This window comes from Panthera pardus, unplaced genomic scaffold, assembly GCF_024362965.1.
Source record: "Panthera pardus isolate Hobbes unplaced genomic scaffold, ASM2436296v1 HiC_scaffold_24, whole genome shotgun sequence".
Classification (NCBI taxonomy): domain Eukaryota; kingdom Metazoa; phylum Chordata; class Mammalia; order Carnivora; family Felidae; genus Panthera; species Panthera pardus.
The window spans coordinates 130,449,535-130,465,628 of NW_026526810.1; the positions used below are offsets into that span (position 1 = coordinate 130,449,535).

At 52.4% G+C, this 16,094-nt stretch overlaps 1 protein-coding gene across 2 annotated transcripts in view; it reads left to right on the top strand.

Annotated features, from left to right (window-relative positions):
• Positions 1-10,308: 10,308 nt before the first annotated feature.
• The window catches only part of CUNH14orf132 (chromosome unknown C14orf132 homolog), a 56,543-nt gene continuing 50,757 nt past the window's right edge, over positions 10,309-16,094 (top strand). For both annotated transcript variants that reach the window (XM_019462196.2, XM_019462195.2), the window contains exon 1: positions 10,309-10,558. Coding sequence is in view for 1 of the 2 variants with exons in the window: in XM_019462195.2 (XP_019317740.1) it covers positions 10,532-10,558 (27 nt within the window). In the remaining variant the exon portion in view is untranslated. The remainder of the gene's footprint in view (positions 10,559-16,094) is intronic.

The window sequence follows — 16,094 nt, forward strand, 5'->3', positions numbered from 1 at the left end:
GTGACTTGAGCCGAAACCAAGAGTTGGATGCTTAACTGTCAGAGCCCCCGGGGTGCCCGCCCCTCTGCTACGAATTTCAATACTGAGCCAGATCTTTTGGTTTCAGGACACAAAACTCTTATTTATTTTCTCCAGCAACTGCAAAGCCCGGAAGTAGATGCGCCTTCAAGCACCAGAGGATCCAGGTGTTCAGATGACGACACCGGGGACCTTCCCTCTTGATCTCTCAGCTCTGCTTCCCGATGGGTCACTTTGGTAGGACGATGACTAGTGACAGCTCCAGGGCTAACTCTCATTGGACCAACCTGGGATTACTTGCTCTTCCTCCAATCAAATTCCTGTGGTAGCCCGGAGGGTGCGGGGGTCAGCGTCAGTCCTGGCCAAGCCACATGGATGGAGAGCTGAGGATGCGGAAAATTAGGGTGCCATCGCCAGAACAGAGAGAATGGGTGCCGAACAGACGCCAACAATACATATCCGCTAGAAGTCTCTGGGCTTAAATGGCAGTTGCCCCTGGAGGGCACAAAGAAAAAGGGAAGGCCCAATTCTGGATCGCCTACTCTGTGGCTTTCATCCATTTCTTTTCTCCACATAAACTTTTGAGCCCCTGCGATTACCAAGAATAATAACAGCGAATTCTTACGTAGCACGTGTTGTTTACTGAGCTTCAGGCTTCCGTTTGCTTGGCTGACAACTCTACAAGGTAAGTCCCATAACCATCATCCCGGTTTTAGGAGGAACTGAAGCACAGTTCAGTTAAATTGTAGGGCTGGGCATCTATGTTAATTTCCTAGCGCTGCCTGCTGTAACAAAGAACCCCAAACCGGGAGGGGCTTGAAACAACAGAAATACATTGTTACAGTTCTGGAGGCTAGAAGCCTGAAATCAAGGTGTCAGCAGAACCGTATTCCTTCTGAGACCCTAGGCAAACCTCCTTCCTCGTCTCTTCCCAGCTGCTGCTGGTGGATAGCGGCCCTTGGGTTTCCCGGGCTTACAGGTGCACCACTCTGGTCTCTGCCCCATCATCGTGTGACCATAGTCTCTTCTCTTCTTCTTCTTCTTTTTTTTTACTGTTTATTTTTGAGAGGGGGGAGGGGCAGAGAGAGAGAGGCACAGAGGATCCAAAGTGGGCTCCGTGCTGACGGCAGACAGCCTGATGCCGGGCTCACTCATGAACCGCAAGACCATGACCTGAGCCGAAGTCAGATGCTTAGCCGTCTGAGCCACCCAGACACCCCTCTCTTCTCTTCTTATAAGGACAGTCACATTGGATCAAGTCCCACCCTAATGACTTTATTTAGCCTTTCAAGTAAGGGCATTTGGGGTCCTTTCACAGGTACTGGGGGATTAGGACTTCGCCATATCTTTGCGGGGGGACACAATTCAACTCATGGCATTCAAGGCAGGCCAGGTCCCAGAGGTCTCTGTTCCCTCTGGTCTCAGGTCTGGGAGACAGCTACTGGGGTCCCAGCGGTGAGGAAGCCAAGAAGCCCTGTACCTTTCAGGGGCTTTCACAGTGTGGGGAGACACAAGGTAGGCAGAGAACGCTCTGATACGAGTGGGCACAGAAACTGGACCCTACCCAGCACCTGGCAGGTTCCTGGAGAAGGGGAATGTCTGCATGGAGCCATGAGGGCTGAGCACAATGGAGGCAGGAGGGGGCAGGGATGGGAGGGAGACATATTCCAGGCAGAAGGGAACAGGACAAAGGCTGGGAGAGAGAGGGAACAGAGCTTTTTGGATTTGACAAAACAGTTCAGCAGGACCCAAAGCACAGAAGTCAGAGGGAAATGCGAAACAGGAATCGGAACAGGCTGGCAGGAGCAGACCGGGAGGGTGGGAGAGCCATGCTGAGGAGCTCACATGCTGTCCTGGATGTGACAGAAGCCATGTGAGGGTATGTTGGGGCCCCGATAAAGGTGTTGATTTCAACTGAATTCTCACTGTCCTGTGGGGTCGGTGATATTAGCTCAGTGTGACACAACAGAGAAATCGGGGCTCCCAAGGATCAAAGCTGTCTAGGTAGAAGCAGAGGCCACATGTGGCTGGGTTCCGACCCTGGGAGTCCCCTAGGGACACATCTTATCCCTGGGGGTTGGGATATGAGGTGGTGGCAGTGAACAGATCACCAGGTCAGATGCTGAGTTCAAGCCCTGCCCTTCCGCTCACTCGCCCAGGACTTTGGGGAAGTTCGCCTTCGGTTCCCCGAATGGCGACCCCAACACACAGACACCTTGCCCTGGCAGGCTGCTGCCTCGAGTGGCCCAGAAGTGGGCACAAAGGAGCTTGGGAAATTGAGGAGCAGGAAAATGGGAGCAGCCCAGAGACAGCATGATTAATACCATCATCACCATGGTCATTGTTAGGTACCGGGAGAGGGTGGGAAACGGCTGCCCGGGGAAGGCAGAGCTGGAGGGAGAGGCGTCCTCCTGCGTCACAGCCCTGCCGTCCTCCCCAGCAGACCCGCCCGCCCCCCACCATTTCCTCCCAATGCAATCAGCGCTTTAATTAAAATCAGTTCATCAGACTCTGGAGGCGCAGCCAACAAAGGAAGCAGAAACAGCAATTACCTTCTGGAGGCGGTGCCGGGAGCTGTGGAAGTTTCCTACGAAGAGAAGCGAGTGGGGACGGCCTGGCATGATTGAGCTGGGGGTTTGGGGACAGGGAGACACTTTCCTCTCTGTGTGTGAGAGACAAAAGCGGCCATGCACGGATTTCTAAGCATTCCACACCCCAGCTCCCTCTCCAGGACCCTGATGTTGGGGGAGTGGGGGGCCTGGGATGCCGGGGGGGGGGGGGGGGGCGGGCTATCTTCCCCAGACAGTGAAACAAGCAGATTTGAAACGCTTCTGTTCCGTGTACTTGGGAAGCTGGGGACACATTTTGGTGAAAACTGCCCTCTGGCTGGAGCACTCTGTCCTTCTCTCTCATCCAGCCCATCCTTGAAGGCCACAGAGCTGGCCCAGACCCCTCCACCCTCCTGCCTCCCACCCCCACACCACAGACCAGCCAGTACTCTGCAACAGAAGCAGAATGCGAGGCACACACGCAGCTTGAAATTTTCTAGCAGCCACGTTAAAAAAAGGGCAAAACAAAACCAAACAAAACCAAGCCAGGTGAAATCTATTTTAATCATACATTTTATTTGACCCATTATATCCAAAATAGTGTCATTTCAACATGTGATCAATATTGAAATCATTACTTTTTTTTTACAGCATTTTAAGTTTATTGATTTATTTTGAGAGAGAGAGAGAGAGAGAGAGAGAGAGGAAAGCACATAAGCAGGGGAGGGGCAAAAAGAGACGAGAGACAGAGTCCCAAGCAGGCTCCGTGCCTTCAGCCAAGAGCCCGATTCGAGGCTCGAACCCAGGTACCATGACATCATGACCTGAGCCAAAGCCAAGAGTCAGATGAAAATCATTACATTTTTGTACTAAGTCTCCAAAGTCCTGTGTGTATTTTTACACTTACATCTGAATTTGGGCTTGCCAGATCTCTTTTTCTTTTCTCTTGTCTTCTCTTTTTCTTTCTTTCTTTCTTTTTTTTTTTTTTTTTTTTTTTGAGTATAGTTGACACACAGTGTTACATTAGTTTCAAATATACAACATGGTGATTCAACATCTCTACACGTTGTGCTATTTTTGCCACAAGGGTAGCTACCATCTGTCACCACACAACACTGTTACAGTATCCCTGACTATATCCCCTATGCTGTGCCTTTTATTCCTGTGACCTAATCATTCCCTACCTGCACTCCACCATCACCCATGTTGCTCATCCCCGCCCCCCACCTTCTCTAGCCACCACCAGTTTGTTCTCTGTATTTATAGGTCTGGTTCTGCTCTGTATTTATACGCTCGTTTTGATTTTTAGATTCCACATATAAGTAGAATCACATGGTATCTGTCTTTCCCTGTCTCACTAATTTCACTTAACAGAATACTCTCTAAGTCCATCCAGATTATTGCAAAGGGCAAGATCTCATTCTTTTTAGGACTGAGTAATATTCCATTGTGTATATTTACCACATCTTCTGTATCCGTTCATCTATCCGTGGACACTTGGGTTGCTTCCCTATCTTGGCTATTGTAAACAAGGCTGCGGTAAACATAAGGGGGCATGTATCTTTTCAAATCAGTGTTTTCATTTTCTTTGGGTAAATACCCAGTAATGGAATTACTGGATCGTAAGGTAGTTTTATTTTTAATTTTTTGAGGAACCTCTGTAGTATTTTCCACAGTGGCTGGGCTCGCATTGCCACCCACAGTGCCCAAGGGTTCCCTTTTTCCACATCCTTGCCAATGCTTATTATTTCTTGTCTTCGTGTCCAGCCGTTCTGACAGGTGTAGAGTGATGTTTCATTGTGGGTTCGATTTGCATTTCCCTGATGACGAGTGATGTTGAGCATGGCTTCATGTGTCTGTTGGCCATGTGTATATTTCCTTCGGAAAGGTGTCTATTCAGGTCCTCTGCCCTTTTTTAATCAGGTTAGTTAGTGTTGAGTTGCAGAAGTTCTTTATACATTTTAGATATTCTCCTCTTATCAGGTATACCACTTACCAATATCTTCTCCCATTCCGTCGGTTGCCTTTATTTTGTTGATGGCTTCCTTCACCATACAGAAGCTTTTTGTTTTGGTGTAGTCCCAAGAGTTTATCTTTGCTTTTGTTTCCCTTGCCTTAGGACACCTATTTAGGAAAATGTTGCTGCGACTGATGTCAGAGAAATGACTGTGTTCTCTTCTAGTGTTGTGGTTTCAGGTCTCAAATTTAGGTACTTAGTCTATTTTGACTTTCGTTTTGTGTATGGTGTGAGAAAGTGGTACAGTTCCATTCTTTTGCATGCCGCTGTCCGGTTTCCCAATACCACTTATTGAAGAGACTGCGAGGAGATGTGGGCTTGGCAATGACCCAGGAATCCTGCTCCAAGTTCCCTGCTCCTTCCCACGCCGTGGAAGCCCTCCACTAAAGAGGAGTCAGTGAGTCCAACAACTGAGGGTCTGGCGTCTGGCATTCTCTCATTTTAAATATCAGCCCCGAGGTGTGTGCACCAGCGAAGGAAAGCAGGTAAGTCCACTGAGGGCGGTGGGGGGGGGGGGGGCAGGGGAGGGAGGCATTCCACGTCTTACACCCCCCTACTTAATTTCGTCCATTCATTTATTCAACCATAAATTCTTATTAGCTCATTAGTTTGTTCATTTCCGAAATGCTCCCAGAGTACTTCATTGCAGCCAGGCGTTTGCTAGGTGCTGATGCATTTCATGAATAAATAAGAAACCATCCTGTTTTTTGCTCTGTAATCCTCTGGTGAACTTATTCCAGCAGAACATGGGTTTGAACAGGAATAAACAAGCAAATGAGCAATCCTTGTATAAAACTAGCACCTTCCCTTCCCCCGACGGACTTTAACCTTCCTTCTCTCCGTCCCCTGGCAGTACGCCTACTATGTGCCAGATTTAACCTTCCTCCACTCAGTACACCTACTATGTGCCAGAGGCAGTGCTAGGTCCCCTAGCCACCATCCCATCCAGTCTTCCGTCTTCAGGAATGAAAAGACTCTGGGTCAGAAAAGGTCAAGTAGCTTGCCTCATGGCTTCCAGCTAGCAAGTGGCAGAGCGAAGATTCAAACCCGACTCTTCAGGCTCCCCCAGTAGGGGGCTTTGGATGCTACCGCAGCTCCTTGTCATTGCTGCCTCCGCTCCTTCGCGGCACACAGTCCCCAGCACACGGCAGGCGCTCGGGAAACATACTGAATGGACGAACGGAATACTTGTCGAATGAAAGCAAGAATGAACGAATCCCTCGTCACTTTGTGATGACTTGCTTTCGCGCTGGTCTGACGGACGTTTAGGGTCCTCACGGGCAGGAACCGTAGCGTGGAAGGCATGTGGACTCTGTGTTGGCTGGATCCGGGTTCAAATCCTGGCTCGGCCCATATCTGCTCAGTGACCTGAGCGAGTTTCTTAACCCCTCTGAGGCTATTCTTTTTTTGAGGTTCGGAAGCAAAGTATTCGAGATTCTACGCCGAGCGTCGTATAGGTGCTCAGAAAACACCGTTATGGGATGCAGCTGAATCGCACTTTTTTAGCACAGTCTGAGGGAGGCCTGGGGAAGAGAAAGCTTAGTTCTGATTAGAAGGTGAGCCGGCGTCATCGGCGAAGCAGGTACAATGCCGACTGCAAGCCTCGCTTTCAGAGAACGAGATTCACGAGGAATCTGCCTGGCGACCCAGGCGCTGGCGGGCTAGGGATCACCTAGTGAATGGCCAGAAGAAGCGTGTCATGCAACAAAGGTTGGCAGGGAAGGGACAGTGGAGGCAGGCCTCGAAGGGGAGCGGGATTTCCTGTGCATTTGGCTGCCTCCACTGCTGCCCTCAATTTTCTCAGCCTGCTCGAAGCAGGGTGGGTCCTAAGCCATCTCTGCCCCTGTGATGTGCCTTGAAAAATTTATCAAGTCGCTCGTAAGAAGCTCATGAATTCTTAAACCCTTTTAAGGGCCTCCCAGGAAGGGAGGGAATCCCCTCCAGGGTCACTGTGGCCCCTGCCCTCTCTCTCTAAGTCCCGGATGAGGCGAGACGAAATGTCAGGGTCAGGCACCCCTCTGCGGTGGCCTTCAGGCCGACAGCCTTTTAGGGAATAGATGTTTCCCCTCACAGGATCCCTAGTTCTCTGTGCACCTGGATTCCATTCCAGTACTTGGCATAAGGGTGGTCTGGAGACCGTCCCTGGGACCCAAATCCTCTCAATGGGCCACGTATAGACGCATCCCCTTCCTCTGTCCCCAGGCCAAGCTGCCAGGACCTGGAGCCTGCTGATGCCTTGAAACCTGGATGCTCAGGGCCCTGGCACATTGCCTCTCCCAACAAGTAAATACATTTAAAAAGTGGAGAAATGCTATGGAAAAAAAAATGGTGTTTTTAATTTTAAGGACAGATTGCTTAAGCCAGGGAAGGCCCCCTGGAAAGGGTGGCTTTTGAATTGAAACCTGAAGCATCAAAGGAAAGATCTGGAGAAAGACAGGTGCAGCCAGAAGGGTAGCAGAATCACACTTGGGGTGTTGCTGGGACAGAAGGAAGCCCAGTGTGGATGGAGCACAGAGAATGAGAGGGTTAATGGGGTGTAAGGGAGACAGAAGACCGGATCTACTGGTCCTTACGAGGGCTCTGGGGAGAAGAGCAAAGACACCCCTCTTTCTAGATAGACATAGCCCCTTATCACACACAAGATTCCACCAGAGGGACATGGCTGAATTTTAACTCCTGCTTGCCTATCTGCCGTGCCCCCTTGTGCAGTGCACAACACACAGAACTGTATAGGGAGGACCTGGGGAGTGACGTTATCTGCCTGTGAGCAGCCGGATAGAAGGGGGAAATCATAGCTTAGTCCTGGCCAGGTTAAATTCGAGATGCCATTGGCCATCCAGGAGAAGGTGCTGAGTAGACAGACGGACGTGCCCATCGGGAGCTCAGGGCTGAGATCTGGGTGTCCTCGCTGGATCATCACATGCCTGGATGAGGTCGCCCAGGGCAAAACCACAGAGTGGTATTTCTAATGTGCAGATCTGCCTGTGAGGGGCTTACTAGTCAGTGGGAGAGGCCAACAAGGTGCTTAGGAATCAAACTTTAAGGAGAGGTGCCTAGGTGGCTCAGTTGGTTAAGCGTCTGACTCTTGGTTTTGACTCAGGTCATGATCTCATGGTTCGTGGGTTCAAGTCCCGCATTGACCTCTGCAGCGGGCAGCTTGAAGCCTGCTTGGAATTCTATCTCTCTCCCTCTCTCTGCCCCTCCCCTGCTTGCTCGGTCTCTGTCTCTCTCAAAATAAATAAATAAACTTAAAAAAATTTAAGGAGACACTCCCAGGGTCACATAAGTGAAGAGTGGCACATAAGAGTCTGTGCCACATTAAAATTCGTGTCTTCTTGGGACGGCTGGGTAGTTCAGACGGTTGGCTACCTCGATTCAGGTCACGATCTCACCGCTCATGAGTTCAAGCCCTGCATCAGGCTCTGTGCTGACAGCCCAGAGCCCGGAGCCTGCTTCGGATTCTGTGTCTCCCTCTCTTTCTGCCCCTCCCCTTCTCATGCTCTGTCTCTCTCCTTTGAAAATAAACATTAAAAAAATTAAAAAAGAAATTTGTGTTTCCTTAAATCTAGTCCTGGTCCTAGAACTAAGAACTAAGAACTAAGAACTTTTCTATCAGAACTAAGAACTTTTACAAAACAACACCATTCAGAAAACAAAAAACACCACAGATAGAGAAAAAATACATCTAATATAGATAGCTGATGGAGGACTTGTATCCAGAACACTTATGGAACTCTTACAACTCAATAATAAAGGATAATTGACCCAATGTTTTTCAATGGACAAAAGACTGGCACAGACACTTCATCAAAGAAAACAAATGAACGTCCAAGAGTGAGCAAGTGAAAGTGATGTTTGAGTTTACCAGTCATCAGGAAAATGCAAATTCAAACCACAAGGCCCGCTAGAATGGCTTCAACTAACAATATCAAAAGGGGCACCCGGGTGACTCAGTCCGTTAAGCATCCGCCTCTTGACCTCGGCTCAGGTCATGATCTTGCCGTTGGTGGGTTCGAGCTGGGTTCGAGCCTCGCATCGGGCTCTGTGCTGACAATGGGGAGCCTGCCTAGGATTCTCCCTCTCCCCCTCTCGCTGTCCCTCCTTCTCTCTCTAAAAATAAATAAATAAAAACTTAAAACCAAAGACAATATCAAGTGTTGGTGGGAACAGGAAGGAACTAGAATTCCCATACGCTGTCGGTGGGAATGTAAAATGTACGAGCAGGTTGTAAAATGGCTTGGCAGTCTATCGTAAACACACAACTAAGTCATTCCAATTTGAGACTGGAAATAAGATGTCTATTCAAAGACTTATATGCCAGTGTTCACAGGCCTTTGAGTCACGATCACCAAAAACCTGGAAACAACTCAAGTGTCCACAAGCAAGAGAAATGATTGAAACACGCGTGGTCCATCCATTTGCAGGAACCGTATTCAGGCACCAAAATATAACTACCTACACATGCCACAATATGGAAGATTCTCGACAACATCATCCTGAATCGAAGAAGCCAGACGAAGAAAAGAATACAATCTGTACGATTCCAGAAACCTAGAAAAGACAGATCTAACCCATAGTGATAGAAAGGTGGGTGACTTCAAAGGAGCAAGAGGGAACTTTTGGTTAGGGGTGAGTGGAAGGTTCTATATCTTGATTATAGTTCTGGTTACAAGGGTGTATGTATGTATCAAGACTCATCGACCTGTATGTGTAAAATAGGGACATTTATGTAAATTATCCATCAGTAGAGGGATTTAAATACCCCCATTCAAGCTTTTGTTGACAACCTTCTAAGTCCTCTGGTCTTCCTTGTCACCCTGAGTGTGGTAACATCAGTATGTTTTCTCTCTTCGAGGACACTGTGGTTTAACAGGTCAGTTCATGGCCAGGACCCAATAATGGACCCAGCAACTGCGAGAACGGATGGGAACTCAGTGAGGAGAGACTTATCTAAGGACCCACAACCCCAGACAGGTATTGACCACAGGGTGCTGCTCGGGGTGGGAGGTTTGGGTTTAAGAACACAAAACCAAAACACGCCACGAGACGGTGGTCCATCCAACATCCGCTCACCTCCTGTCCCGTTTTTCTTCAGAGCCGAGTCCTGGGAGAGGTCAGGGCGCCCGCCACCTCCCCCCGAGCAAGGCCAGGCTCGCCAGGCGGGTAACTGCCCAAACCCTTGGTCTGCAGAGAACCTTCCAGGTCAGACGCCGCCCCCCGGGAGCACTGTCTTCACGGAGCCGCGAGGATGCAGGGGCGCGAGGTGCACCCCTTGCAGGTGTCTCCAAGCTTCATCACCGCCCCCCTTTCAGCGAGGGGTTAATGACCATGGCTGTCCGCTCTCACGACTTTTATGGAACCCAGAAGGTCTGCTCAGGAAAGGGAGGCGAGGCAGGGCAAGAAAGAACAGCCCCGGCCAGGATGGAAACCTCCTTTTGCGGAGGCACACCCGACGCGGGGCGCAGAGCTGGCACAGAAAGCTGGGTCACGCTGACCCTGACCCTCAAGCCCCCGAGCAACACACGCCAGCCCCAAGGGGCGCCTACAGCGTCGTACTCGAGGTCCCGCTCCCGCCAGCCGGGCGACCTCCGGCCTCAGCTTCCGCCTGCGGCCCCCACGCGGGAGAGGCTCTTGGGCGCGCGGGGGTTCCGTCTGGCCCCGCCCTTGGGGTGGGGCTGGGAGCGGTCACGTGGAGGGGCTCCCGGGCCCCCGAGCCCCGCCCCGCCCCGCCCCCCCGCCTCGGCCGGGTCTCGGTCCCGAGCGCGGAGCGCGGAGGCTGCCGAGGCCGCGACGCCGGGGCTGCTGAGGTGGGCGGCGCGGCGGGGTGCGGGGTCCCTGCTCGCTGCTCGGCCCGCTCGCGGCCAGCGGTGCAGGCGGCTGGACCCGCAGCGGCGGCGGCGGCAGCGAGGACTCCAGCGCGGGCGGCGGCAGCGACACCGGCGACACCATGGATCTGTCCTTTATGGCCGCGCAGGTAACGGGGCGCCTTCCCCGCGCGCCCCGGGCTGCGAAGTTTGGGGAGGTTAGGGGCCAGGGGCTGGACGCGCCGGGAGGATTCCAGCCTGGCGGTGGCGCCCGCCGGGGATCTACGCCCGGATCCTTTGTCCCGAGCCGGGCATCCCCACCTGGCTTTTCTCGTCGGAGGCGGGAGCGCGGCGCCCGGGGGTGGGGCCGGCCGTGCGCCCGGAGCGCGCCCGGCCGACCTCGTTCCGGACTGCGAGGGGCCAGGGCGGTGCGAGTCGACCCCTCCCTGCCCATCCCCTATCTGCCGTCGCCGCTCCAGTCCCCAGGACGCACCCAAGGCGGTGCAGCCCGGATCCGCGCGGACCTGGGTGGGTGGGCGACCTCGCTGTTCTCCATTCCACATCTTCCCGAGGCGCAGATTTATCTGCAACTTGCCTGTGACTTGGGGCGCCCCCCCGCCTCAACTCACTTTCTCCCCTTTGAGTGGAGACCACAGCCTCTGTAGCCCGAGGAAGGCGGCGAGACCCCCTCGGTGACCAGCCAAGCGCGAGAGCGCAACGATCATTTTATCCTATTTTTTTTTTTTTTTTTTGCTTTGTGCTGAGTCTGTAGAGTCATCAGTGCCCGTAGCGACCATAACTCTTCCCTGGACACAAAACAGGTTGCCAATGGCAGGAGAAAACAGATGACCTGTCATCACTCGATCACTTGATCCTTGCTGAAGGGGGGTCCCCTTGAGTTCTGAGCGTTGGGTGATCCGTTTCTGTGCTCAGCTCTCTTGAGCTAGAACAAAGGCAGACAGATCCCCGCTTTGTGGAGCGCCTTGTGGCCTTTCCCAGGACCCGGTGCCGAGGACAGTCTGGCTCCAGGGAAGGCCACATTTGGTCCTGGAGAGTAAATCCCAGGTTACCACATTCAGACCTTGCACCTTCCATGAGTTGGTTACGTTGGGAGCCCAGAGGTGGGAAGGCCACTGATGTGCTGTCTGTCCCCTGTGTGTGTGGCAAGGGCCCCACCTGCTGCTGTTTAATTTTCCAGGGAATGGATTTGAAAAGGACACCTGCCTTTTCAAAGGTGGCCCCCAGGGCCCCCCCCCCCCCCCCCCCGCCAAATTTCACCCCAGTGGGAGCCTGTTGAAAAACTAACAGCAACATCCAAGCTGTGTGGACAACAAGCCCCCAACACAGTCATGGAAGGACACAGAATCCCCAGGGTGTCTCCAGATCCCAGCTCCTGGCAGCCTCTTGTTTAGTTTTCCAAAATGCTCGTTGCTCCTATCAGCAACACTGTTGTTGTTGTTTTCCTTATTTTCTCTCCTGTTCCTAAACCCACGTTTATAAATATTGTCATGTGGGTGTTATTTTAGACAGTGGTGACTTTAGCTACATGATAACTGAGGCAGCTTCACCAGATTTATTTCTAGGGGAGAGAGGACCTTACACATGGCTGTCCCTGCCTTCCCCTTCTGGATCCCACCACACAGCCTGTGTCCCTGGTTACAAGATAAATCGATCACTGCTAACCCAGGGGCTGGCTGGAGCATCACATGTTGCTATGGTAACTTGACAAAATAAACATAAGGCTTTTCGCCATCTGTAGGCAGAGCCCGCGCAGAGACTGGGTTCTTTTTTTTTCTCTGTGTCTATTTTGTTTACTCTCACGTTATGTGTGGTCGGTGTGTTCCTGCCAACAGATACTTGGGCATCGATCACATGCTCGGTCTCGAGTCAGTTGCAAGGAACAGAAACAACGATGTGCGCTCAGATGGGCAGAGACGCTGGGGTTACAGTAAATCCTTACAAGTCTGTGACGTGGGTGCTATTATTCCCCCGTTTATAGATCAGGATATCAGACTTCAGCAGGATTAATCATTTACCCAGGGCACACCACTTTAAGGAGGAGAACTGGGTTTTAAACCCGGGTCTGAGTATTTGCACAGCTGCTGGGTGTTCCTCCTTGCCGCTCCTCCCTGAGGAAGACACACTGTAAGGGCCAGGGGCACATGTTTAAAGAGGAGTCATCTCTTCTGCCTTCTGCCAGGAAGTGGTCTCACCAGGATGCATTGCCTTCTGGTGTTGCTGTGCACCTGTTATCCCCACGAGGGTGGGAACTTTGACTCTTTTTATCTGCAGCACTTAGTGCCCGGCTTCTGCGAACTCTCAACACGTGCTCGGACCGTGCAGGGACCACCAGGTGTTGGACACCAAGTTGCTGTCCCCCCACGCAGAAGCAGTGGGCAGTTTGACGGAGGAATGTTAACGCTTCCGTCTACTTGTTCGGCAAAAGCTGAGTCCCCGTCTTGTGCCAAGCTCCGTGCCCGGCACTGGGACCAAGGTGCTGGGGGGCACAGTGGAATGGGATGTAGATTTTCTTTCTGGGTGCTTATAGAGGACTGGAGAAATGATGAGCCACGCCATCCTCAGCAAGGGGAATGGATCAGGGCTGGGGGGACCAAGATACTTGGCACGTAGTAGGCCCTCAGCAAGTTTCTGTTAGATGATTGGATGGGGCGAGACACGACGTATGCGCGTGGAAAGACGAGGACAGGAGAACAGCGCATTCAGGGTGTAGAATGCCCTGCCTGTGAACCTGTCAAGGACTTTGAGGACTTGAGTTTTGATGGATTAGAACTACAGACAGATCTCTGATGGATTCTAGGCAGAGAGGCAGGAGGAGGGAGGCCCAGGATATATTCACAGACTCCTTCAGGAAGGAGGGAGGTGAGGGCACAGGACACGCTGAGAGAGAGGGGGGCTGACCGTTGAGCGAGAAGTTCACGTGACTCAGCGGGCAGTGGGAGCCATTGCAGGTTGTTGAGCGGGCAGTGGTTCACAATTGAAGCAGTGCTTTGGGAGGATCCCAGCCCTGGTGGAGCATAGAGGCTGGAGGCCTGAGCGGAGCTGGAAGCGTCCACCTGCTTGATTAATTGACTGGATGAAAGGACATCCCTGTGATTCCAAGACTCCTCCCCCTCCTCAAGGTTGTGAAGTGTGAGTCCTGTTTGTGCCTTTATCTATTGATTTATTGATTTATTCGTTAGAAAGGGTGTGCGAACCGGGGAGAGGGGCAGAGGGAGAGAGAGGGGGACTCTTAAGTGGGCTCCATGCTTGCAGGGCTCCACCTCGTGACCCCAGGATCATGACCGGAGCCAAAATCAAGAGTCGGGAGCTCAACGGACTGAGCCACCCAGGCGTCCCCTCTTCGTGGCTTTAAAAGGCCCGCAGGATATAAGCCGTTTCGGAAAGATTTGCCTCTCAACAGCCAAGCATTACGAAGCTACCCTTTACGGATGGCCAGAGTGGTCAGTGGTTACCCAGCAACTCCTCTGACGCCCTCCCTGGTGGTGGAGGGAGGTGCCCTCCCTGGTGTGAGTGCGTGGGGTTGCGTGTTAGGGCTTAAGAGAGGCTGTGGGCACTGAAGATGTGAAGACTCAGCCCGTGGACCCCACCTCACCCCTGAGCCCTGGGGTGGTGCTCAGCTGCCCTTTCCTCACCCTGGGAGGCACCCTGGTCCCACTCTGCACAATCCCTGCGTCCCCACAGCCCCCTGGAGCATCGAACAGTACACAGGAGCACCTGTTTCTCTCTGGCCAGTGGTGGCCAAGAGGACAGGGCTGCCCAGACCCCCAGGGAGCTGGAGACCAGGGGATGACACAGACTTTGAGGACTGAGCCCCAAATCTCTGTGTCATTGGTGGGGTAGCCCTTCTCCAAAGATGGCCATGTTCCCTTCTTCCCCTGTCGGAGGGGAATCTCATTCCCCTCCCCTTAAACCTGGTCTTTCTTGACCAGGAGAATGCCGTGTGAAGGGCCTTCTGGAGCCTCCGAGATTAGCTTTAAGAAGACCGTAGCTTCCACCGACAACCCCCAGGATGCTTGTTCTGGGGCAAGCCCACCATCAGGCAAGAAGCGCAGAGACCCTGAGACCTCCAGGATGCGAGGAGAGAGTGAAATTTCAGGAAGCTGCTGCATGGGCAGAAATGAACAAGAGGGCCCAGGAGCGCTCATCACACATTCTAGGCTGTAAGGCCGTGTTGAACAAGCCCGCCTGTGGCACAAGAGCTCAGTCTTGTGTTTGCCTTGAGCCGTCCCAAGAGCGACCAGTCTAGACCCAGTAGTTCCCAAATGCTGCTGCCGTTAGAATCCCCCGGGAGCTTTTAAGACCAGCGACCCAGGTCCTGCCCCCAGTACCCCCTCGAAGAGTCTTAGCTGGAAGCAGATATCGGAATCTTCTGTCCATTGACTCCAGTTGATTCCAGCCCAGTGGCCAGGGTTGAGGCTCAAAGCCGAAACCACACTTAGAGCGTTCTCCTTCCCCCTCCTCGGGGATGGAACAGATCTGTGGCTCTCTGGTCCCTTCCAGGTCATAAAAAGTCATGCAGTCACTGGAAGGAAGTCACCCGAGTAGGGACTCAGCAACTTAAAATAGTGAGACCCAGGAACTTGCTCCAAAATTGAGGTGTTCCTTTCCTCCTGACCACACCTGCCGCAGGGTAGGTGGCTTTGTTAGTCCCGCCATATGCACAGGGAAGAAATGGGGAGCCGGGGTGGTTCAGCCGGCAAGCAGAGGAGCCAGGAGTGGAACCCCGACCGCAGGGGCCACCCTGCATGGGACCAAACCACCTCGCAGAGCAGACCAAGTGCTGGGAGGACGGGAGGGACTCTAGGGCCCCATCATGGATCCGCGTCAGGGAATCAGCAATCCCGAGGTACACGGAGTGTTGGGTTTATGCATATATTTTTGAATTTATTTATTTAAATCCAAGTTAGTTAACATACAGTGTAGTCTTGGCTTCAGGAGTAGAAGCCAGTGATTCATCGCTTGCATGCGACGCCCAGTGCTCATCCCAACAAGTGTCATCTTTAATGCCCGTCACCCATTTAGCCCCCCCCCCCCACTTCCCCTCCAGCAACCCTCAGTTTGTTCTCTGTATTTAAGAGTCTCTTCTGGCTTGCCTCTCTATTTTTAAACAAGTTCTTTTTTAAAACAATTAATGTTTATTTATTTTTGAGAGAGAGAGAGAGAGACAGAGCGTGAGCTGGGGAGGGGCAGAGAGAGAGGGAGACACAGAATCCGAAGCAGGCTCCGGGCTCCGAGCTGTCAGCCCAGAGCCCGATGCGGGGCTTGAACTCACGGACCAAGAGATCACGACCTGAGCCGAGGTTGGACGCCTAACCCACTGAGCTACCCAGCCAGCCCTGAACAAGTTCTTAAAGAGGACTGTATTATTTCTAGGGCTGCTATAACAAATAACCACAAACAGAGTGGCTTCAAACAGAAATATAATCTCCCCCGGTTCTGGAGGCTAGAAAACCCAAATCCAGGCGGTGGCAGGGCAAGTGTCTCGGAAGATGTCAGGGGAGACCCCATCCCACGCCTCTCTCTGAGCCTCAGGGTGTTGCCTGAAGTCCTTGGAGCCCTTCCACTGTAGCCACGTCGCTCCAATCTCTGCCTCTGTGCACCGGGCCCTCGCCTTGCACGTCTGTGTCTCTTCTCCTCTTATCAGGACACCGGTATGTTGGATTAGGGCCCACTCTGATGACCTCA